Consider the following 25317-nt stretch of genomic DNA (forward strand, 5'->3'; position numbering starts at 1 on the left):
TAATCAATCAATGAAACGAAATTCTTACGCAAATAATATTCTTTAGATTGATATAGTGTTTAAATGTTTTATTCAGATATTAAAAAAATATATTTATTATTTTATTCACATTTTATTTGTATTAGATGCATAGAATTATTATTAGAAGCAATAATATGTGCTTGTTGAATTAATCTCGATAAAAAATTATATTGTAATGAAATTATTTTACGTCACTAAGTTTATTCCCTATATTGATTTATCTTTGAAAGTCAGAGCGCACCTGTGAATACAACTGCACGGAGGATTCCCCTTTGAGCTGATGCCCGGTCAAATAAGTGTTGTGAGAGCTAGCGATGTAATATTGCGACATAGGCTGCTGCATCTCAGTTTCGGATGGTGTTGCATACTCGTTAGGAAAGGCATAATTATCCTTGTCCATCATATACCGCGCAAAACCCTCGAAAGACAAACACCACTGTGTACGAAGCGCTGGGTCCGGTTCGTGTCTCTGAAATGAGAGTAAACAGCGTTATGTCGCGTATGGTCGCGTGCGCATTGCGATGCAGCGACGGTTGCATGAGCGAATAACTTGGATACTCTATTTCCCAAGTAAAGCAAATTGAAATCATGAGTGTTTTCTGTGAATCGAACGAGTGCATTACAATGAAGTGGAAGGAAAGATTGTTTGTTGTTTCTACCGAAACAGTTTATTCGCAAAATTGACTACAAATACGTTAACTATATGTCTAATTTATAACGGAAAATAAATTTTCTATTTGCGAAAGGCATTGGATATGGTTAATTGAATATTTTTCATAAATATGTCAGAGCGGGTAAGCGTTTACCTTAATCAACGTCTTGATTTCCTCGTCACTCAGTTTTTCTTGTTGTCGGGACTCCAAGAATTTTGTGAATGTCGCCAAAGTGATCACTTGGGATTTCGATGTGTCCACGCCAGAGCAATTGTTAACTATGCTTGCCGCCGCGACGGCATCAAAGACCTGCTTCTTTTGTAGATTACTGCTCGTCTTATATTCGTGACAATCGATAGAGTTATTTCTTGTCAGCAAACCTGAAGAAATTAAAAATTTATTTCTTTTCTCTAATTTCAGGTAAAATTTAAAACAATCATTGCGAAACAAAAATTAAAGTTGGTAATTCTGATAAATTTTTCGTTCAATGTGTAAATGTGGAAAAAATGTATTTTAAAACATGTGTTGTACGATAATTAAGCTTTATCATATAAAATGAAAAATGGTGAATTAACTAATTCTCTATTTTAATTAATTAATTAATTAATAATGAATATAATATATAAATTTTATATTCAGTTTACTCAAAAACTCTCATTTAATAGATTAACTTATCGTTATACAGTTACAGAACTGAATTCCGTGTATCTTGTTATTAATATATAATATTAATATTAATATATATAAAATATCTCTTTCTCTTTGTCTTTATCAGAATTGAAATCTTATAAAACTTCTTGACTTACCAATTCTTTGTGGAGTGGCGTCGCTGGTTTGTCTGAGCACTGCCGGACGAATGTTGAAGTCCCTCAATGATCCATCACTCTGACTACGACAAGTGATCGCTAACTGGCCGAACAAATCTCGCAAATCCTTTCTGGCGCGTAAGCTGAACGATCGGAAAAGCGCGACGAACTCGACGATGTTTAGTTGCGTCTCGTACATGATCGAAGTAGTACGCGCTTTTACTTGCCAAGGAGCCTCCGAGCTTCCAGGTATGCCACCAGATCCGTTCTTGTCTTTTTCTCTGGCAACACACAACAGACTGCACGGGCGTTATTACGAGATGTTCAAGAAAACTCGTCGGTTATGATTGAAATATTTAAAAATCGTGAGTTTTAATTTATGGTCGAATAGTATAATGTTGCATGCAATTTTTTACTCTGATGTTTTCGGAGGAAATAAATTTTTTACTGAAACTCAATATACGAAGAAATTTCGTTCTGCGAAATGATGTACCTTTGAAAAGTGGAGTATGGCAAATTGGAAGCAATGATACGTTCAGCTGAGCCAGGCGGGCTGCGCGGTGGGATTCGATCTCGGCTCGCCCGTGGTGATGCTGGTAGGATCCTCGTTAGAGATTCTCTACTTCCCGCGATGTGACGAAGAGGTGTGATCGATAGACCTCCGTCCGAGGTCGAAGTTTCGTACTGTTTTAGACTCAAGTCCTATGTTGAATCAAAATTGTTCGATTTGGTGAACGAATGACTCAAAAATAAAATATAAATATTTCTGCAGAAGTCACTAACTTGCATTTAGTTTAAAAAACAACGCAAAATTCTGCACGAACCTTGGTTAAAGCATGAATGTTGCCAATCGATTTTGTCTTTTTGCCTTTAACATTTCGTCTGCGTAATGTACTGCTGCTTGTTGGGGATAGCGTGCCAACACTTTCTGTCATGGACCAATCGCGACCGCCAAAGATGCGTATAGCGTCAGCTGTCGTCGGCTGTTCTAAGCCTTCAATCGGCTGTTCCAAGTAAGAAAAGTACAGCTGGAGATACTTCTCCTTCAACCAGCGCGATCTACGATCTGTTAGTTGCTGTTGTCGTTTGAGGCCTCGCAGTATCCAACATAATCCCATATACCATATTCTGAAACGCCAAGTAACATGTGGATTACATAATTTATATAAGCTGACAATACATAGTTTAACAACAATTGATAAATTATTACAGAGTGTTGTTGGAACCGTGCTAAATATAAAAAGATGCTTATTTTCTATTAATGCACCACTTTCCGATAACATATCATGAATTATTAACATACTCAATTAACATACATATCCAGTGTTTTTTTGAGAATTACTAATATTATTAATGTTACTAATATTATATTAATTGATTTACACAGTGAATTCTTTCAGTGAACTTTAGAATTTGCAACGCACAAAACGCAAAACAGTTGAGTAAAACAAATATGCGCAACGTTATTTCAATTTTGAATACCCGGGGGACTGCTCGAAAAAGTTAGATTACCAAAAACCGCAACGTCCAAAGCGGAGATATAGATTTTTGTTTATTAATGAAGAGAAACAATCAAAATATTGAATAAAACATTTTTTAAATGTTTCTCTTTATTAATACAGAAAGAATATATCTTATTTAAAGGTCGCTCCAAATAATTGGTTTTTGAAATCGATTATGCATGATCCATAAACTAACAAATAAATTGACTATTACACATTAATAATTCAGAGGTATAGTTCATACATTTTATTTGTGACGAAATTAGTTTTATACGTACTTGCTAAGGGAGGGAGGACAGAGTAGGAAGATCAGTCGATTGTCCGGAAGGCTAGATCCATACATGAGGCCGATACAAGAGTCGGAGCCGGGTAGGCCGTATCTCTTGCAGATGCTCCTGAGATCAGCCTCTCGATCGCGATCGCAGCAGCCAATCATTATCTCTTTCACTGATCCCAGGTCGAGATGTCCTTCCTCTAAAGTAACGGAAGCGCAGTCAGCCTGCGGCTGCGTGTACCTGCTGACTAGGCCCATTGGCACCGTGTCCTCCACATTCGTGGCCAGTGAAAAATCCGTGAGAGAAGCACCGCCGACTTGTGCTGTTTTCAAGGGGCTCCAGGCTGGCTTTTCCCATATGAAAGTACCACAGGCGCGATCGACGCGTGCGAACACCAACGCTGTCCTCGAGGTACCACCCTCACAGTCCCAGTGTACCATAGTTGTGCCATGATGCAGCGTCTGGAATGCAAATAATTTGGAAAATACAGATAACCGCATTTTACTTTGTATTTTAATAGAAATATTTGATCGCGATACACATGAGATATCTCTCATGTATTGTCTACTAGAAATTTCTAAATATCTTTTGAACAAAAGTTCTGTCTTCCACAGCCTTTTTATAAGAAAGAATATTATATTTTTCATTTTTTTATTTTTGAACTCATCAAAGTTATTAATTGATTAAGATTTGCAAATCAAAGCGCGTCTCACATACCAAGGAAACAGGTGGAGTACTTCAGTAATAGCTGTATTTCATAGCAACACGCAGCAAAAGGAAGGCTAACGCGTCGCTAATATCTTTTTCTAATATTTTCTAATAAGTCGCTGCCGTATCTAGACCATTCTTGTCTATTGCCTCAGCAAGCTACGCTTTAATTTGTTAGTCTTAATTAATTAATAACTCTTCAATTAGTGTACGAAAATCGCAAAACGGTATAGGATTTTTCAGTTTAGCTCGACCTATTCTCCGAGCGTTAATTAGAACTTTACCAAACACATTGTATATAGATGCGTCAAAATTTGAGAAAATTACACTATTTTTTTAACTAACGGTTTTTTAAATCTCTCATTGATATGAATAAATACAAAATATGAATCTACTTAATTGCTTCATTAATTAAATTTACTTAACTGAGGCGTTAATGCGATCTGCGTTCATTTTTTATTTTGTAGCTATATTAAAACGTTATTCAGGTTTTCTACGATCGAGATGGTGCTCCATTAAAGTACCATCCTCGTTTAAACGTGCAGATGGTTGCATTTTTACGATAGCTTGTTAGAAAGATGTTAACTCAAACGTAAGCTTTCTGCGTTTAAAAATTTGATATCCGTCGTGTAATTTTCATGACGCTTTTGAAGTGACAAGACCACTTTTCAAATATGGAGTATCCCAGAAATATTCATTTTTTTCACTCATGAATTCTGTAATTAATTTACAACTAAATTTCCATTAATGAAAAAGAAAAAAAATATATGTCTTAATGTGTTAAGATTTACAAAGAAAAAATCTTGCTTTTATAAATTTTCTTTCTTTTCTTCATAACCAAAGAGTTTATTTATCGCGATTTACAGTTTCTGTTTCTCATGCCAGTATTGTTTAAAAATAAGTAATTTTAAAAATGGTAAATTGATTGCTAACTCATATCTGAAAGTTAATGCTTTTTAGTTTCACGTTATATAATATTTTTAGACACGAAGAAAAATTGGGTTATAGAAGATTAAAATATTTAATTCTCAGAAAGAGAAAACAAATATTTTAAAAATCCATTTTTATTAAATGAGCTTTCGACATTAATTCGGTCAAAGAATTTATAAATTAGGACGATTACAATTGTTCATATAATCAGCAATGTACGTTAACATTATCGCGATTATATCATACATGATAACGGTTGTAGTTATACGTGTATAGCTGACTGTGCGTTCGTGTTTTCTAGATCCTACATCAATTATCTTTATGAGATGCGATTATCCGTAGAAAAATCGTGCACATGCGCTCAGACCGGGAAAATTCTGCAACTTTTTCCGAAACACCAATATTCTTTACTCGATATAAGAAATGAATCCATATTATGTATCTTGCGCGAGCGTTCTTCGCCAACAGAAGGGAATTCATGATATATCGATTACTGGAATTTCGTGGGGGAAGGATAACGAATTTATTTTCGCACAAACCATTTTCCCCACAAGTGCATCATCCCATTTTTTTCTCTTGCCACTCAATTAACGCTGACAATTGGTGGCACGATTCAAAAGGATGACCTGGTTTTGCGCCCTGCGTTACAACATTTTTTTCCGTTGGCCCTCCTCGTTCGTTTGCCGCAGAGTTTTCTCTCTCACTTCGCCTTCCGCATATTTCTCTGTTTCCTCTCTAATTTCCGCGAAGTATGCCGAGGGTATGGGCTGCTCCCTTTGAAATCCTTTTGACGCGTTGCAAGCTACGTGCTGACGGTATCTTTTATCTCGGTGGTGCAGCGCCATGGAGAAGAAGCGTCGCTGTGACATTAATATTTCGAAATCATCCGAGGATAAGGTATCTTGATGTTGCGTCTTATGCTGATGTCGGTTTCTCAAATACCGATAATCTTCAGTGAAAATTTGTGTACCAACTTCGTCGAGGTATACAAATATAAATTTGTGTTTTTTCATTTCGATAGTGTGCACTGCATTAAGTGGAGATTATAAAGACAATATGTATACGTGAGATGTTCTGACAATAAGAAAATCTTTCCTGTGGGTATATCTGTCTCATTCTTTTAATATTTTTACAATTCTATTATAAATTCTATTATAAATGTTTTCTATATAAATTAATGTCCAAATAAAAAGTGTGACGATAAAGACTGATCTTAAGCTTACCAAAAAATCTATGTTTATAAAATATTTTCGCGTTCTTTGTATCTTATGTTAAATACACCGCAGTATTGCGTATCGTTCGTAATGTAATAATAATATCCTTTGATAATGTATCACCCATGCATACATGTAGACCCACATGTAGATACCGGAATTGTTTGATAATTTTTGCGTGACACGTAATTTGCTAATGACGCGTCGAGTGGCACATTGCTAAACGTTACAATGTGATAGAGATCGCAGTGAAATCAATGTCGGTGTTACTGCACATCATTATCCAATTCCACTGCTGTAACAGCATGCCAAGATCAAAAGCATCCTAGCACCTAGTATTGTATAACAAATTCTGTGCGCCCAATATTTACGATGCACTTCATGCGCAGTATCGTGATGTCACATATACAATTGACAGTTTCATTGTGCGACATTGTGCGCAATGTCTCCCAGTTTCAAAACGATCGCGACGATCTCGGACAAAATGTCCGTGTGTGCTTTCAATGAGAAATCTGGATGCAACATCGGGACTGAATGTTGCGCTGAATATACCCGTTATAATGGGAATTACATCGCGGAAATCTTCGTGTATTAACAATTTTCACAAATTTAATTAAGTCGTAACGCGCAGCCATGTTCCATCTCCTACATAAATTGCATAGCAAATGTTTCCTATCTACACTATGCTTTTAATTTCATACTCTTGAATAATTTCAATTAAAAAATTTTGTTTTTCCGTGGTAAATTGATATTTATTGAGATTTAGTTATTTCTTGAATCGTGAAAATACTCTCTAATCTGACTGACATGGTACTATATTATACGAGCAAAGTTTAAGAGACGCTTACTTCTTACTTCGGTAAAGTTTGTTGTTTGTTACGCTGTCAGAGAATTAAGCTAAAATCCCTTATCTATATCTATAGAATAAAAACTAAAATAGAAGAGCTATCTGAATATATCGGACAGTTTGTGAAAATCATCATTTATGCAATTGCAATTTACAGCTGATGCTGTGATATTCTTATTTCGGTGGAATATCGTTATTTCCATGTTAATGATTTGTAGAATGTAGGAACATACTTGCAAGAGATGAAGATCCATGCCAGTATGTGGCGCGGCAACCGGAAACAGAGAGACTCCATGATCAACTTTGATTGGCTGTACAGGCTTATAGGAGTCCAAGTCAAGATGATAGTCGTTCTCGTCACATTCCTCCGCCATATAAGTTTGCTCAATCGCGGTCGTGTGAACGCTCAGAGTGTGATGAAGGGAACCGGTAGTCATGTCTCTGCCACGGGCATGTCGATGCTTAGAAGAAAAAAATATACTTCGTTAAATTAAATTATCTGGCCATTTAACATTTTACGTATATCAAAAGGAATTGTTTGAATTGACCATATCGGCAGTTGTTCTCGTTCAAATATATGTATATATATTGATTACATAAAATTACCTACATAATTATTATTAGTTAAACAAATGATTTTACGTCAATAAAATTTAGTGATACATTGTAACATGATTTATTGTTTATCAAATGATTTGATATTTATTCAACAAACAAAGCTAGTAGTAACCAGCAACGCGAACAATGTAACAAGGGTTGCAATTAACATGGCACAATTTGCTACTTATATAGATATTAAGCAACTTCTCAAGAATAGTATAGTACATAATGTCTTGAAAGCTTGCAACAAATAATTACAACGATACATTCTCTGATACTTTATGTATATATATATGAAAATAACGATTTAGTTGAAGTTAATGCTTAATCGTATCAATTATTTGCTCCTTCATGCATTTCTCTTTGTGTATATTTGTATTTGTATTATATTTTTGGACCAATGCAACGATAGACACTCATTTACCTTGTGAAAGAGGGCAACTTTGTCGAGAATGGAATTTGTATCGTATACAGCGGGATTCTCCGGTTTGTTCAAAGAACCGCTCTTCGAACTCCATCCTGACGGTGTTTCTGTGTTACTTTCGACGGCGATCCTGGCAGCCGGCGCAGACGAAGGCACGTGTTCTTGAGGTTCGCTCTCCTTAACGCTAGCACGTGGCGATTCGCGACTTTCCCTGAACTCGAACTGAGGCTGAAACATGCCAAATCGACAAAACTTAATAGTAAATCTAGATTCATCGAGATGCGTACCAAATTAATTTTTAATTCTCTAATATTTTAATGTTTTTTTTAAAATAATATATTAAAATTCCTAATGTTTACATTATTAATGTGATATGATATTAGCAAATTTATAATAAACAAATAATAACGAATAAAAGTGCAGTGATAATAATCGCGTTTCAGTTTATTTGAATGTTTGTTATTGCGATGTACGTGAGATATATTACTTGAAATTACGCCACACAACGAACAGATTAAAATAATTGAAATACACATTACGCAGTCATGTCATACTATGTAAATTAATCCATATGGGCATATGGCTTTCGATGCCGCAATCCGGATCCGGATTTTTTAATCCGGATCACGAAATTTCGAAAGCCGTTGTTTCGCATGCGTTATTACATCTAAACGTACATTTACGTTTGAAATTTACGTTTCATGTATCAGTACACTTTGAAAAGAATATTGCTTGTGACAAGATATCGTTAATTTTAAGAATGCAGATTCGATAATCCGATAACGGATAAATTCTCTTTGTCCTAGAAGAAAGGTTGGCTTTCAAAACCGAGAATCGATAGGCTTCCGCTCGAGATGCACTCGAAATTTGCGTGTTCACTAACAAGAGTATTGGATGGCCCTTTAGGTCTCGCTAAGTGGTAATATACGTGTGTAAAGTACTCTTTCATAAGCGTAAATCTCTCGACACTCTTGTAAGTGTAAATGGCATTGAAAATCCTGAAAGACAGTTTTGTCTTATTTTTAGTTTTTCATAGAGTTTCTCTACATGTTTCACTAACTAACGGTATACAATAAAATTAATTTGATTAATTAATTAAATATACAATATATAATAAATGAAAAATATTGCTCTTGGCACACTTATGTGCACTGCAAGTAATTAATATAAAGAGCATAACATATGAACCATATGAAACATTTGTGAGACATTTTGGACGCACTGTTTCATTTATAATATCTTTCTCAGCGGTAAGATTATGAAATCGAGTTAATACGAATTATACGTGCAGATAATCATTCATAAATTTAATCTATGAGCTCGTGCAGCGCTTGCTTAAAACATATTGTTAGTAAGAACTTTAATGTGGCTTATAATTAACTATTAGCTGATAACCCTAATATATTGCATGGGTATATGGAGTGATCGTTCTGCGACACGGCGTCATAAGCTAATGCTGTTTCGCTTTATTGCACCATGCTACCCGCTAATCGATCTGCCGTCGAACGGCATCACCGCTAAGTCGCACGATCCAAATTGCAAACATGTTGAAGCTTATGGGAACACACTTGCCAGTAGGTTAATCCGAATACGTCTTACTCGATGTGTAGCTATGAAAGAAAATTCGATATATAATTAAATTCTTTTGCCGAACAGAATTATTCGTAAAAATGATAATGGCCGATGCCATTTTGTTGATGTCGATGGAGAATCGACCTGTTCATCGGTAGACGAGAGAGAAATGAGAAAATTAACATTTAAAATATCGAGAGATCCTATCATCGATCTTGTATTGTAGAAAAGATTTGCTTTGAAAAAAATTTAAGGCAAATTTTAATTTCGTATCTTGCTTACCTCAAAGTAAAAGATTTTCTTAGTTAATATAAAAAATCGTTATCTTACCTTACATATTTAAAATGATATTCTAAAAATGGTTTGACTTGCATACGAATACTGAAGATACATTATGTCGCTGATTACAATCTCAGATCGAAGATGTGTAATAGAAAAAAGTATCCAAAATAATCGTAGTATAAATCATAGTATAAAAATATTGTTTGCTTAACATCAACAGCATGAGATATACATGAGACTATACACATTCGCAAATAATTTTTTTCTTCATTCAATAACGGAATATACACACACACACACACACACAATTATATTACATGTAGTATTACTATACAGGGTGAGGCACCTAAAACAGGCCACCTGAATATCTCGGCTGTTATTGGTGATAGAAAAAAATGTGTCAGACCAAACTTGCATGGTTTCGAGGGACACATAATTTGTTCTAAATAGTTTTTTATTAGGTGGACGTGTAGAGGTCATATGAAGGTCAACTTCGTTTTTTTAAATGGTATGATATATGTTTTTACGTACAATCTAGTAGAGCGTTTGAAGATGCGCACATTGATCTACGGGTCAAAATCATTCAAGGTCACTGAAGGCTAAAATTTCTAAGTGCTAGAACTTTTTCATTTCTGAGTTTACGGTATTTTCAATAGCAGAGAACTCTAGGCAATATAAAAAATAATGATAACAACTCAGAACTTCGCGGAAAAAGAAAAAATTTCTAAGGGCTAGAACTTTTTCATTTCTGAGTTTACAGTATTTTTAATAGCAGAGAACTCTAGGCAATATAAAGTAAATTATTTTCCCTTGCAGTTGGCCTTCAGTGACCTTGAATGATTTTGACCCGTAGATCAATGTGCGCATCTTCAAACGCTCTACTAGATGGTACGTAAAAAAACATATCATACCATTTAAAAAAACGAAGTTGACCTTCATATGACCTCTGCGCGTCCACCTAATAAAAAACTATTTAGAACAACTTATGTGTCCCTCGAAACCATGCAAGTTTGGTCTGACACATTTTTTTCTATCACCAATAACAGCCGAGATATTCAGGTGGCCTGTTTTAGGTGCCTCACTTTGTATATAAAATTATCATATGTAATTCAATTCTTAAAATGAGTTTTTCCAAATTAAGATTGTTTATTTAATTTTTTTATATGTAGGTCTTTTTTGTATCCAATTTGTTGTTTTCTTTGACATTGTTCACAAATAATGACACGACACAAGAAATATGTATGGTAGTAAAGGTGTTGTAACATTTGGGTTTTTAAAGAATAAAGCTTGGGACCACAGCGGACGTGATGCTAGAACATGAACGAAGAAACTTTAGCAGTGTCTGTTGCTCAACCTCGCTATACTCCTCAGAGGTGTACACCAGGGCGTACGTGCCGATGAGAGGGTGACCAACAACATAGCCGGATAACAGAATGGCTCATGTTGGCTGGCGCACGTTCTAGCATCGCGATGCCGATTTGGAATTCCATCTGCGAATCGCGACATCCCATATCGCGGATATGTTCTGTCGGAAGATTACCTTTTAGAGAAAGAGACAGAGGCAGAAAGGGATAGTGATAATGAGATATCGCCTCTTCTCTAATCTCAAAGCGACGCGTGTCGCTTACTTCGCTCCCATAATGTCAATTGATGTCGAGTTCGCTTAGCGAATTCAGTTAGCTGTCAGACCAGCGAGATGCAAATACTCGAGACGTGAATAAAGATGATTATTTCGCGGTATGCATACCGTTATGCTTCAGACATTGTGTATTCTGATATATTTCGCACTGTTAATAAATTGAAACCTTTAGCTTTTGAAACCTTATTTAAACAGTAGCAAAAAATGCATAATTTTTCAATTTTATCCAGGTTATTATATAACCATGTATCCTGTTCATTTTAAAAAAGATAAAAAAGTAAAAATAAAATTTGATCAATTTTGAACAGTTCAACAGCGAATTACTACTAACTGCGGTTCTAAAATTAGTAGTTTTAGCTTTTTAAGCATAAATAAGTACCATCCATTTATTTTAACGGGCTTTAGGAAGTTTCACATTCACGCCCCTTTTAAAATAAGCACATCTCGCTGCGATTTCGCAATACCGCCACGCGGTTGAAACCGGATAGGAGTCTAATTACAATCTCACAGCGCCAAACGCGCGTGCTTGGCTTTAACAACCGGCGACTCCGCGGGCTCGTTGTTGCGCAAGTTAAGTTTCATGGCTACTCTCAGAATCGGTGATTTTCGTTGCAGGCACTCCCACGTGCTCTCACCACCGAATAACGTGACACCGTAAAAGGCGAAGAAGACGCGGCTATTGCGGTTTCCAATGACGATCGTTAGCGACAAGAGCAAGTAGTTTCCGCCGGCCTACAACCATCGTAGCTGCTGGAGGCCGATAGAAACCCCTTTCCTTGTCGTTTTTTACGTTGCAGCCTCCGCCGCCGATCTTCCGCTATTCTTCCGCTGCTATTTTTCCACTATTTCTCCGTAAAAGCTCGTTGAAGGATTTCGTTGCGTAATTCTGCACGATTGCTTTCGCGAAATAATCAGCCCCTCCATAGTGCTTCAGAACGTAGTCCAGTCTGGCGTCAATAGCTTGTGATGATACGACTGCTCCATTAATAAACTGTCATGAAAAATTTATTAGGAACGATATATAATAATTTTCCTTTGAAATCTAATGCGCTCTCAGTCCGGCGTTCGGTCTCATCTTACGCGAGCATCTTCTCGAACGATACTCTCGCGAATTTAGATATGCATCTTCAAGTTCTGGCATAAATTTTCTCCTTTTGTTCTAATCTCTTATCGTTTCTCTTCTTTAAATGAATTTTACCACAACAAAGTTCTCGTTATCTTTTGAAAATGCGAGACGTGGGACGAAGTAAATTTCCCGTGTCACTGACTGTGTCTCATTCCTTCGGTTTACTCGTGCCCTGCAGCTTTACTCGCGATGCACTCGAGAGAGAGAGAGACACGGTGGATCTCATCGGTGAACTTCTTTGGTCGGTTGCCAAAATGTATGTGAATTCTTCCGTGAAAGCATTCAATCTCTTACGAGCTTTCTCCTTGAAAGCTCAGCTATTTTTCTTTCCCTTCGTATTGTGTCCTATCTGATTCGATAAAAAGATTGACTTATTTGACGATGTTAAGGTATATTCTCTGTGCGGCTAGGATCTTCCGCTCGATGATCTTACAGATCTTGCTTGTCTAACCCTAATTTTGCGATGACAGCAGGTGGAAATCTTCATGGTTGACAGGTGACACTCAGGATTACTCAATAAATCATTCAATGTTGAAGAGATGACAGAATTAAATGATATTTCTATTTAATAATGACATAGAGACATCGATTCTACTCATGCAAATGATTGCTGAATCGAAATATACAAAGTGCAATATCGTGCTAGTAGTGAACCTTTTGTAATCATTTACCTTCGTTTCGCATGCAATAACTTCCCGCAGCTCGCGCAGGAAGGCTCCGAAAAATGGCACCACTGGGCATTCCGGCATCGCGAGAGCGCGAGCAAGCGCACGCTCATATTCGGAAGACAGAAGGGCGGAGGAGAGATATTCCATAACAGGTACGCGCTCTTTCACGTCGGGCCAAAACGGGTTTAGCTTGTTGGACCTGCAACACAATGGATACATCCATGATTAAACGAAATAATCATGAGTCATATTTTTCGTGATTACACAGTAGAATCGTATTTTTCCTATGTTTGGAAATTCAACAGCTTGAAAACAATGACGTTTAAAATGTCCTCATTTAACAACTAAATAATTTCAGGAATGCAATGGAATGTAACAAGACTAGATTTATACAATTATAGAAATAAAAATGATACAATAATAAAAAGAATTTGCTTGAGGAGTTACGACAGTAATTTTCTCCATTTATAACATTTATTAAAATTTCATAAAAGATTTTTATTATTAATTATATCTATCTGGCTGAATATGTACAAGGCTGTGTAAGACAGCCAGTCAGCGCAACGCGGTCGTTCTAAAACGATACTCGCGCACGAAACTTTTATCTTCTTATTCGCGGGACAGGCACGGACGGGGTGTGTAACTTTACAGTCTCGGCAATAAAAAGTATTTTATTTCCTCGGCAGTTTCCGATGGGAACAAACGTAAAGGTTCTTCGGCGTGCCACTTAAGGTAAAATTCGTTCGAGAGTGTAAAAAGCAAAGCGACCGCTTAATGACGAGTGAGTCATTATCCGCGGGAGGGATGAAACTGATGACTGAATAGCGGGCATAAAGCGAAGCGCAGACATCTAGAAATTTCTGTTATCGGCGATATTACACTCATCGACGCAATTTCCTGTACAGTTTCCGAGTCGACGATTGAACGGACAGTAGTTATGACATTTCGGTTAGGGTCAGTGACTGTCGATATCGATACGTAACACATTCTATTAGAATTGCATAGTAGCAATGATATTACGGTGCAAAGATCAGTTAAAAATTTATCAGCGCCCGTCGATCCCTGAGAAAGTCAATCTCGAAGTGGAAGCCAAGTTCGATTTCTTCTTTCTTTTTACTTCATATTCTCTCCCTTATAAGAATAAGTTTCTGAGATATTCAGAGACATTTCCTCCATCTATAGATTTGCACGTGGAACATTGATCAGGATTTCCGAGCAGATTTTCAACGTACTTTTCAACTTGGCAATAAACTCTCTAATAAAGCATTCCTCTCTTTAGATGTCAGATAGATTACAAAAAACCTTGCCCCTCGTTTTCAATTTTTTTTCATCAAGCACAGATAATGATATTAAGGCAATCAGTGTCAATTATTTTCCAGGTAAGTAAGCAGATAACGTCGTGTTTTATATTTTCGGGCACACAGGCACGTAATCATGCGTAATAAAAGTCTGGATTAATGCAACCTCGGAAAATAATGTACCCGTTTTTACTAGCGAACGTATACATGTGCAAAAGCATGATAAAACTTCGGCCTATTTTAATACTGGAAAGTGACATATACTTCAAATACAACGCTTAATCAAATTTCCCAAGTGATGTATCCCTCTCAAAGCAGCGATATGTTAGAAACTTTACGAGTCGTTGTTTGAAATTTTAAAAGTTCATTGTGCACGGACATCACTTTGTGGCTTTCCTTTTTTCAACACCCTCATGTCAAGTAAGAATGAATTATCAAAGTCGAGTAAGAGAACGATTTTACGGGCGGGTAACGCGCGAGTTCGTACTCGTCGACCCCTGGAAAATTAATGACACACATCCATTGAAAGTTACACGAATTACTTTTCAAGCGGAGATTATCCCACTCTTCGCATCGAGGCATCAGATTGAAAGAGGTCGCGCTGTTCCGAAAGAACTCTTCACGAAATAATGCGATTACGTCGCTGAATTGTTTCGGGAAATGGGCAGAGCATCGAATCGAGACATTCGCGGAATGAGATACGTGTCGTGATACTCGATAAAACTTTCACGAAATACTCTCAATAAAGCGAATAGCCACGAAAAGCCACTTTGCGATAAGATAGAGTCTTGCAGCGTCTATGTCTTTAATAATATTATATATAGTAGAAATTTAATTCTCGTGGAGGGCACATTTCTGAAAAAATATTTGCATATTCTTTATAATTATTTCTGGGGTATCACATTGAATATCATTAGCCAGCTTCAGACTGACTATGTAAAATTATAATTGAAGCATCCCCCTTTACATAAAGTTTATCTCTTTTTTTTACTTTCTCTTTCAACACCTACATCTATTAATCTTTTTAACAAAATTAAAATTACTTTTAATATAATTCTTTTTTATTGATTAAAATAACCATGACTCTTCTGACTGTAAAAAGTAATAATTTTCATAAAAAATTAAAAATAAGAAACACTTGTAATAATGTACACGGATTAACTTTCAATTTTTCTAGCATATGTAGGCTGATTCTTTTCATGATTAGTAGGCGGCATGCGTTTCTTGTTTTGCCATTTGATGGTGATGCACTTGCTGTTATTCTTAAGATATGGCATATAAAATGCACACGATAGCAAGAGGAAGAAGCAGGAAATGTCCGGGAGCAAGTCGTTATCGTAACATTTACGCAGCAGCCAGAGTAAAGGGAGACTACTATATTTCAATCAACTCGCGAACGTTCTCTGGTTTCCCGTTTGAAATCCGAGCGCTGCTGTGATACATTTATCATAGATATGTATACAAATTATGTAGTAATTATTATTCACTAGTCAAGTTAGAGATAATTGATGTAGCTCTATAATAACGCTAATTTTCTGAGGACAATAAGTCGAAAATACATTCGATTAAAATTAAATATTCAAACAAATTGTTAGAAAATTATAATGAAACGCATATAAGGAATAAGAGATGAAATAACTTCAATATAATTTCGATAACTTTAAATTTTAATAAAATATTAAGATTGGAAAAAATTATTATAAGTTTTAACTTCTGATCAAAGATGCATCTAATATTGTATATCTACAACATTTTACATTTCATAAATATGTTATTATAGTTTGAAAAATACCGTTTGAAGAAGGAGTCATTTGACTCATCTGAGCTTAATGATTATCTTATAAGATATCTGCGGAAATCTAAGCAGCAGTTGTAATCATTATAATCGATTGAACACTTTAATGAAAAAAACAAAAGTAGCTCTGATCGTTCGTTTATCAAAAATTCCAGATCGTCAAAAATTCTAGATCTCTCTCGCGAAGATGTCAAAGAGCACGTTCGTCTAGAAAATATCTCTACATTTCCCAGAGATTTAAATCTCCATCGTCAAAATTGGACCTTTTCCAATAAGGTTTGATGCACGAGACATATCTTAAGGACTCGATACTTGTTGAATAGTCTTTGATTTAGTACTTTGAAAGGTCCGAATGTTTTGTGGGTCACTGCTCGCGTTCGTTGATACAAACTTCACGTAAAGAAGTTCATTCGTGTAATCGTATCAAGCACAATTTTATCCGATTTTCAGAGATTTTGCAATGTTCTTAGTAGATGGAAGTTCAAGATATTACATCATACTCGGTTACGTGACAGCTGACTTGTCTTTTTACCTTCCTTATATTAGTAAAACACTCGTTTATCACGGAGGGAAGACTATTAGAAAGTTCCCGTTAGAAATAGCAAATGAAAATAAGGAACGTTTATTGTCCCAGTGGCGAAACATAATTTCAAGATTCCTTTACTTCAATAGATGAAGATTAATTGAGCGAGCACGCCTCGGAAGTCGCAACGTCACGTGACCTATCGAGGAAAGTTTCAGGAAAGCCTTGAGTCTGGATTAGTGTCGCAAACTTGTTGAGATTACGTGTTTCACAGATCTTTAGTACTGTATTAACCGCAATACTATTCTCTCATAATGCGTCTAAATTTTCGACTTCTATATTTAAAATTTACAAGGATTGCATAAATCATAAATGAGAACTCATGAAATAATGACATCAATATTCGATATTTTTGCATGTAAATAAAAGTAAAAGAAATAACTATGAAAAAAAGAAAAATATTTTAATAAATTATTAACTAATTAGCCGGAAATAATTAATCGGTTAATAGTCATGTTTAAAATTCTCTACATCTGCGATGTATGTAGCAGGTTGACGTATAAAGTCAGGCATCTGACATTCGGATTGTGTATAAGCATGTAACTGGTTTAAATTATCCGGTAGTTCCATTCACGTTAATTCGATAAATTAATCAGTTTCAATTGTAACACCGCACAATTATAGTGTACACGGCAGCACAAACTAAGTCCTTAATCCGATCGAAACTCAAGACTGACGGGATGCGTGCTGCGGTCGTCTTTCGTAATGATCTATCGGTGTCGACAGCAACTTTGCCCGGTGGTTAGATGCTTAAGGGGGATGAAAATGGATGGGCTTCGCCGTAATGTGACGAGATCAAGAAATTATATTACAACTTTCGTACTTGGTGGAAATACCGCGGGCGCGGCTACCTCACTCACGGCTGAGCCGTAATAAAGTGAATACTGCAAGAAGTAGGCGGTAGCGATTCAAAGCTTGATCCTCTAAGTAAGGGATTTAATGCCGACATTTGCTGACGACAAGCATTATGTGCACTTACTTGAGACCGGCGATTATCTCCATGGCTGAATTAAAGTTTCCGGTATTCCAACAGGTTAGCGCAACGCGTAGGAGACAGGACAACACTGCCTGTCGTTCCTCTGTCGTGGCACCGCTGGTGATGGCGTGTGTGACCCATGAGCTTACCTGATTGACAACAATAATAACAATTATTTCATCTACAAACGCGCTTCGTATTATATTATTTTTTAAATAATTAATTAGGATTTTCCAATGTAAAATTGATCTTACTAAGTATACACCTGCCGCAGGACAATATTTCGATATTATTTTATTTAAGTAATTTGTTTCTTCCGGTAACATAACTCGCGTTTCGTTTTGCAATAGGAAAAGCTAATACGACACGCGAATGTGAGATGTGACGCTTCGAAAACTTTATCGCGTTTAACGGGTGTTTAAATTGTCAGTTTATTCATGTTTGCTGACATCGAGAACGACGTGAGAAATGTCAAATGTGACAGAAGAAAATGACAAGAATAACAGTATTAGCATGTCAACAATCTGACTTTTATCGACATTTACGTTTTGCAAAAATCTAGCGAAAGTTACAGTTCTTGCAAAATGATACATAGGGGTACGTTACAGTCTCCCCGCGGAAAATCCAGAATTTTTTGACCAGTTTTTTATCCCGAGACTTTTGTTTAGCACGGTGGCAAAGAAAACGGCGTGGAAAGCACAGAGGATGGAGAAGTCAACGTTTTCAACCTTGGCTGAGGATTTAGAGTGGGAAATAGCAGCGAGATAGTGAAAACGAGTAAGCGAGGTCAGGTGATATCCGCGTACCATGCGGGCGCGCGAGCGTATGAGGGTGTGAGGGTAAAGTAGGTGAAAGTGTCGGAAGAAAACATACGGAAACCCACTGGAGAAGCGGATACCTCATTAAAAGCGGCTGATGAGAGTTTCCGCAAGACTGAAGACCGGATTCTTGACGCGGAGTCTCATTCTCCTCTTGCGACTGCCGATTCGCGTCTACTTACTACCCTTATAGTGCACTACCCGTTTCCACCCTCTTATTTACTGTAGTGTATATCAAAATAACATTTCGCTCTCATTAGGGACGAATTTATGGGACTTTCCCTGTTAACGTTTAGTGCCGAAAGGCAAGCAGGCGCACGTGCTTATCGAAGAATAAACGGTATTAGATGTCGGATCAGAGGACTAACGAACATGCCAGAAGGAGGATCGATGTACCTCATTAAAACGATCGATGAGGGTCTGCACAGTGGAGTACACCGTGGCGACAGGCCAAGAAGTTTCGTCCTCGGTTTGGGTCGAGCTGTTGGTGGTGCTGGGGTTGCTGCAGCTGCGACTCGGCGACGGGGGTGGCCTGGCAGGTGGTTTCTGCAACGTGGTCTGATCCTGTGCCACGTGCCTTAGGTACTCATGCGGTGGTACCTGGTAGAACAGTTGGTACTCGCTTTCCGTTAACCTGAGCGCCACCTCCTCGGGGAAATGCAGCAGCTTGTGCAGATCCTCCAGCTCCTCAGAGCTCCGAGGCGGCTGCGGCTGCGGCCGCTTCTCCAGCTCTGAAATGTGTAGTTGGTGTTTTCGTACTTGGTTTCTCTGTGAGAAAATTCGGGGAAAAATATACTTGAGAAATGACAATGAAGCTATATCGAAAATAGAGGAAAAGTATATGTTATTTCTAATATTGTGATATTTATATCATCATAATATATTATGATAATTTAAAAATTATCTTGAAAGTTGTACACATAAAGCAGTAAAATTAGTATGAATTTACTTTTTGGTAAGATAACAGTTACATGATACATTATACGACAGAAATTTTGTCGCTTTTTTTCTGGCGTTACGGCATAATATTGTTTTTGGCACGTTCCCATCAGAATTTATACGCACGCACTGCAATCAGGTCACGCCTAATGAACTGCGATAATCTTTATATCCAATTACATTCGAATTCAATATTAGTACAATATTTATTAAACTGCCCGAATTATGATAAATATGTACAAATCTGGAATGAAGTTTAACGGATAATTAATGATAAATATTTCAATCAGTTTATTTGGCGTGGCACACCGTGCAGCGGCCGTACATCTGGAAACTGAATTGTCAGTGATTGACATTCTGAGCGTGCCAATTTGCAGAAAAAAATACAGCGCTATTTTTTACAGCTCATCGTTTAACATTTGCCGCGCGAAAAGGTCAGTACGACCATGATTTTTCGTCGGCATGAGCTGTGCACGAAATTCAACGCGACCAACGAATAAAAGCACCCTTTAGGTCTTCGATGAATAATTCCGCGTTGCGGGTATCGGGTTCTATCGACGCCCCGAGATAAAAACACAGTTCACGATATTTTGAATTCCAACACTCTTTACGAAACAATCTAACGGCTGCGAAATGAAAGTCGAGAAATGTCACACGTTCGCATGATTGCGGGGGTGTTTAAAAATCGTGAACTTTTATCTTCTTAATTAGTAGATGTCGGGTCATTCCTAGAGAGTAATGATCCATTAAACAAAACGGGCATATTAATATAAAAAAAAGAATGACATGTACATTCAGCTTATCGTATCGTATGGAGAAACTTTCGAAACATATGCGTAAAGTCGCTGCGTGACAGCAATTTTAGAGCCGACCCAGTTCCTTTAAAAGCGATTAAGAACATTCCGTTAGACCTGAGTACCGACATAATGCGTGCTTATGAGACAGCGTTAAATTATGCGAGTGCATTCATTCGCAGCGACATCGAGGTGCCACGGAGTAATTCGAGGTATCTCGAATATTGCGAGCTTTGTCGTACGTGTTTGTCGTCGGCAATATAATAATGCGCATGGCCCTAAGCGTGTTGCATACTTTTGTACAACGTTGCTGCTAGTTATATTCGTATATGCGATGATTATCATCACGTCACATGTATTTTGCACTAAATTTAAAACTATTTCAGATTGTCGCGTGAACTTTGTGTTGTCTCTTAGTGTAAAGATACTTTTTGAGTTACTTTTTCGAATTATGTTATTGGATAAAGAATTATATTTGAGAGAGAAAGAGAGGGGGAGAGAGAGAGAGAGAGATCTCTTCTGAAAATCTATTTCGTGACCAACTGCAACTTTAGTTCAGTGTAAGCGCGATGTCTTCACCGAGATTGAAACGGCAGCTGAGATGTAAGCAGATGGAAAAGTTCGACGAGCTATGAAATGGAAGATATAAGATTCCGCATTCGCCGATATCGTTAGTTTAAGCGCGGATGTAAGCGAAATCTAATATTCGTGCGGCTAACTTTATACCCGCAATTTCTGTCGCGAATAAAAAAAGGATTTTATCGCTTCCACGTCGTCTTCTCAAAATTCCAATAATAATGAAAGCGCAATATATACGCGACATAAATCAATATGTATACATTTATACGTGTATATGAATATATTATATATTATAATACATTAACATTTAGATTGCCCAGCTAATTTTAAGAATGAATCCGTGATTATGTTAAATTTGTTTCTCCCATTAATATATATTACACAACTAATTGTTTACTTCATTTGCATTAAATATCTCTGTATAATTAATTTAATATTTAATATAACTGTATAATGAAATCATTCCTACTTAAGTTATTAAAACCATTTAACATTTAAATATGGGTGATGTGATACTCCAACAAAAAGTGTTAAGAGATCTCAGCTTTAAGTCCTGAAACTACAGAGTACTCGAAAATAATTTTATGCGTTTTGCTTTGAAATCAAGCATTAACAGTATTATTTCTGTCTCTTTTGCAGCCACAAGGAATGCTATTAAATTGCATTCCTGGGATATAAATCCTTCAGGAGCGCGTATCCGCAATATCTCACAATTACTTCGCGTGAAACTTATGCTCGCCTCGCACAACAGCGGTTGAGGTAAGTACGACGGGTTTACCGTAACATTTCTAACTCGTGCAATTGCAATTTCTCGAGCGATGTTTGAGGCGAGTATACATCTTAAAACGGATTAATTGCTGATATCGTGATATCCGGTCTTATGTTTACGCCTATTGCTCTTATACAAGTCGATTATCGAGCGACGTATGGCTCGAGATGGACTGATCTGCATGTACACGCTCGTCCATCAACGTCTTCGAGTAAACGGTCTGCTAAAGATCTTAAGCCCTCGCGCAAACAAACCGAGTGTGGACAGAGCAGTCAGTTAGACCATACCCTATCGTGCTACAACGTACTCGCAGCCAATTGGCGAGCCTTATCAGATAGTAGTGCGATAACCCGATAACCCGATGGAGAGATTAATCAACATATTGGGTCAAGAACACAGATGGTTCCTGTATTATTACAACGTACAGCGATAGAATCTCATTCGCGAGACAATCGCTTTAAATCCAATTCCCATATTTACACGTGTTACTGAAAAATTTGAAGAAAAAATAAAACATAGTTTATAATTCTTCCATTAACGGTTCGTTGCTGCATTTTGCTGGAAATGTTTTTGCTGCAGTGTTGTTTCTGCTGCATCTGTGTTAGACTGATTGTGAAAAATCATCTCGTAAATAACCGCGTAAACTTTATAGACTGGCTCGATTTTTTAGTGATTTTATTTTCTGTATTAAACCAACAGAAAGACACGAATCGTACAATAACTCGAGATAACATTTAAAAAAATATTATCGAGGTACATTGATATTCCGAAAATAGGATGCGGGAGTCGGATCAAATTTATCGTCTCGGGACAATCTGTCACTTAACAGACATGTGTGTGTTACGCGCTGTAATCATTTGCCAGAGGTGTATGTAGTGCAGCCTCGGTAAAGCTTACCTTATCAGGTGATGGTGCGGCCACGTGGGGTGGAGGAAGTGGAAGTGGCTGGGTCTATCGCCGTCGACGGGGATGAGAGAGCAGCGTGGCTCGCTCCTCGCTGAGATCGTCGGGGTCCGTCGGTGGAATTAACCCGACGACCAGGCCGGGTAATCCCCGCGTAGTTTCGCGGTCTGCATCAGGACGGCTCCATCGATGTAGAGCCGAGATCAAAGTCCCTCTCACGCCCTCCTTCGTCGAACTTCTCCTTCCGTTGTCGTCCTGTCGTTGTCCTCAAACCTCAAGGCAACGCTTCGACCGCAACCTGAAGAAAAGAGAAGAGAAAAGCTGTAGCTCGAAGTCGAGACTTGGATTTATTATCGAGAGAAAAGAAAATTGGGAGAGCGACTGAGGGCACCAAACGATTTATGGTCTTCTGGCGAATCCACCGAAATCCATTCGAGCACCGTGTCTCATCTTTCCGCGCGTTCTCTAGTGCGAGATCTTTTTTTCTTTTCTTTACTGAGCCGCAGACGGGCAGATTTATGAATGGTAAATGAGCTTCTCGAGACGATACGCGTCGTAGTCAAAAATAGCACTGACATGTTCGAGAATCAATCTGGTCTCGTGGAAGAACGTAGGCTCATTTTGCGCAGAATACTAGTTGATGGGTTTTTACTGTCGTTATAATAACTGCCAAAAATTGAGAAAAATTCAAATTTCCACAATTCAGAAATTATTTTTATCTCTTTAACATGATTTCCTTAATACGCATATGTTATAACCAAGGAAAAATTGTCTCTCAGTCTTTCAAACATGTTTTTCTAAGATCATTTCAAAACTATTGAAAGAATCAGAATCGGTTTAACAAAAATGCGATTTTAGAGAAGCCTTATAAATAGAAACGTAACATATTAACGTATTGACTACTTGGATATTTTCTGATTGTTCTTTAAAATCGATACTTGCTAATGATGATTTTATTGTCTACTCGAAACAGTATTTCTTTCCTTTTCCACGTTGTTTTATGTCGAAGCACAAAAGGTCGGCAGACCACGTTGGAAGAATGATGCTTCGCGCTATAGAAAACGGAGTATGAACATCTACCGCTAAAGAGAGGCCCAAAGAACAAAAAAACGAGGTAAAAGAAGATGACGTAGGAGTGTTCGCTATTTTTGCTAAAATGAGCTGGCTTCAAGCCCAATTCATACTGTGCAGAGCAGTACAGATTTTCGTACGTTATTCTCGAGATAAAAGTGCATTCACGACTCGGTTGTATCCGACCGATTAATGTTTTTATCCATTTTCCGCTTTCTCGACTTTTAATTAGGCTTAAATAGGAGAGATGCATTTGCGTACAGTACCATGTGCAAATGTCTTAGTATATCTAACATTCGTTTAAATTTTACATAGAAGTTTATGTGCATTTCAATAAACAATTTTATCCTAACAAATTTTAGACGAAAGAATGCAGATGTTGATCTTTCCTTGTTTTTCGTTTCATCACTCGATACAAACAAATAGAAATCAAAACATTTCAGAGTTAATCTATTATTAACTGCGTTTCGATAATTTAATATTATTTCACCTGTTGCTATATCACGTATATCCACATATATTATCTCATTTGCAGTTTCAAATTGACAAGTTTATCGAGTGAGTGATCAATGAGATAATTAAAGGGCGCATTGCTCTTCAATTTAACTCGTGTGCCCGTTCTTCGACATAGAATTCTATTCGAGCTCGACACGTCGAGTTAAATTGTGTTTCGAAAATAAGATTGCTATCAGTGGACCCAGCGAGCAAGTCTGAAGTATTATCGGTCGTAGCATTGTCGCACGGGGTGTTCATTGTTCGTCGCGGTAGGAATTAATCAGAAATTCGTCTCAAGTACCCACATTCACACTGAAAAGTTTTGCGTCGCGCGCGAATTCGCCGGCACTTTGCGACCGTGTTACGAAACTTCGCGAAAGTGCGGACGCTCGTTAATCCATAAAGCGGCCCGATTTCGCAGGCTGCAGCTGCAACCTGTCGCCGACAGAATGCACCAGCGTGTTTCACCTTTAAACTTCGGTTCGACCATGGACGATAGAGTTCCCGAGGAGCCTATCCTTGATGCCGTTATTTCACGATGCTTCTCCTGATGTATCAGCTGTGCCAATGTGATTAAAACGCTTAAAGGGAGAGATCGCGTAGTAATTATTGCATGAGTTCCGAATATGCTCAAGGGATATAATAATGTAACTGTATAAAAGTACGATACTTATTTTCTGCAAGCTTTTCTTTCTGGAGTTTTCAATTTCAGTAAAATAGTCCTACTTTTTAAGAAAACAATTTATATAACGAAAAAAGACAAATAAATCTCGAATTTGGAACTTGAAGTTAAGAACTTGAAAGTAATATCGAATTAATGTATGATTTAATATTTTTTGTCGATAATGCAATTGCAAAATTTTTATTATATGATGTGCATTTAGCTGCATGGTAGTATTGAGCTCCGTATTTCAATTATGTATAGCGTTGCACGTTATTCTCTTAAATAACTCTATGTCGAGAGTTAGACTTCGGTTATGAGGACACTACCAATTGTCATTGTACACCGATACGGTTATCCGTGGTTATG

General features: G+C 37.3%; 1 protein-coding gene and 1 long non-coding RNA gene across 2 annotated transcripts in view; both read right to left on the reverse strand.

Annotated features, from left to right (window-relative positions):
• LOC105281196 (1-phosphatidylinositol 4,5-bisphosphate phosphodiesterase epsilon-1) overlaps nucleotides 1–19468 on the reverse strand; it is a 28517-nt gene extending 9049 nt beyond the window's left edge. The window contains exons 1-11 of the mRNA XM_020032182.2: nucleotides 19134–19468; nucleotides 17923–18068; nucleotides 13271–13466; nucleotides 7981–8208; nucleotides 7190–7417; nucleotides 3261–3718; nucleotides 2305–2608; nucleotides 1974–2182; nucleotides 1481–1779; nucleotides 828–1054; nucleotides 263–490 (exon numbers count right to left, since the gene is read on the reverse strand). Of these exons, the coding sequence (XP_019887741.1) occupies nucleotides 263–490; nucleotides 828–1054; nucleotides 1481–1779; nucleotides 1974–2182; nucleotides 2305–2608; nucleotides 3261–3718; nucleotides 7190–7417; nucleotides 7981–8208; nucleotides 13271–13466; nucleotides 17923–17945 (2400 nt within the window). The 5' untranslated portion in view covers nucleotides 17946–18068; nucleotides 19134–19468. The remainder of the gene's footprint in view (nucleotides 1–262; nucleotides 491–827; nucleotides 1055–1480; nucleotides 1780–1973; nucleotides 2183–2304; nucleotides 2609–3260; nucleotides 3719–7189; nucleotides 7418–7980; nucleotides 8209–13270; nucleotides 13467–17922; nucleotides 18069–19133) is intronic.
• Nucleotides 19469–19487: 19 nt separating this feature from the next.
• The window catches only part of LOC109611074, a 75704-nt gene continuing 69874 nt past the window's right edge, over nucleotides 19488–25317 (reverse strand). The window contains exons 4-5 of the long non-coding RNA XR_002193404.2: nucleotides 22716–23019; nucleotides 19488–19505 (exon numbers count right to left, since the gene is read on the reverse strand). This is a non-coding gene — a long non-coding RNA (uncharacterized LOC109611074). The remainder of the gene's footprint in view (nucleotides 19506–22715; nucleotides 23020–25317) is intronic.

This window comes from Ooceraea biroi, chromosome 5 (genome assembly GCF_003672135.1).
Source record: "Ooceraea biroi isolate clonal line C1 chromosome 5, Obir_v5.4, whole genome shotgun sequence".
Classification (NCBI taxonomy): Eukaryota; Metazoa; Arthropoda; class Insecta; order Hymenoptera; family Formicidae; genus Ooceraea; species Ooceraea biroi.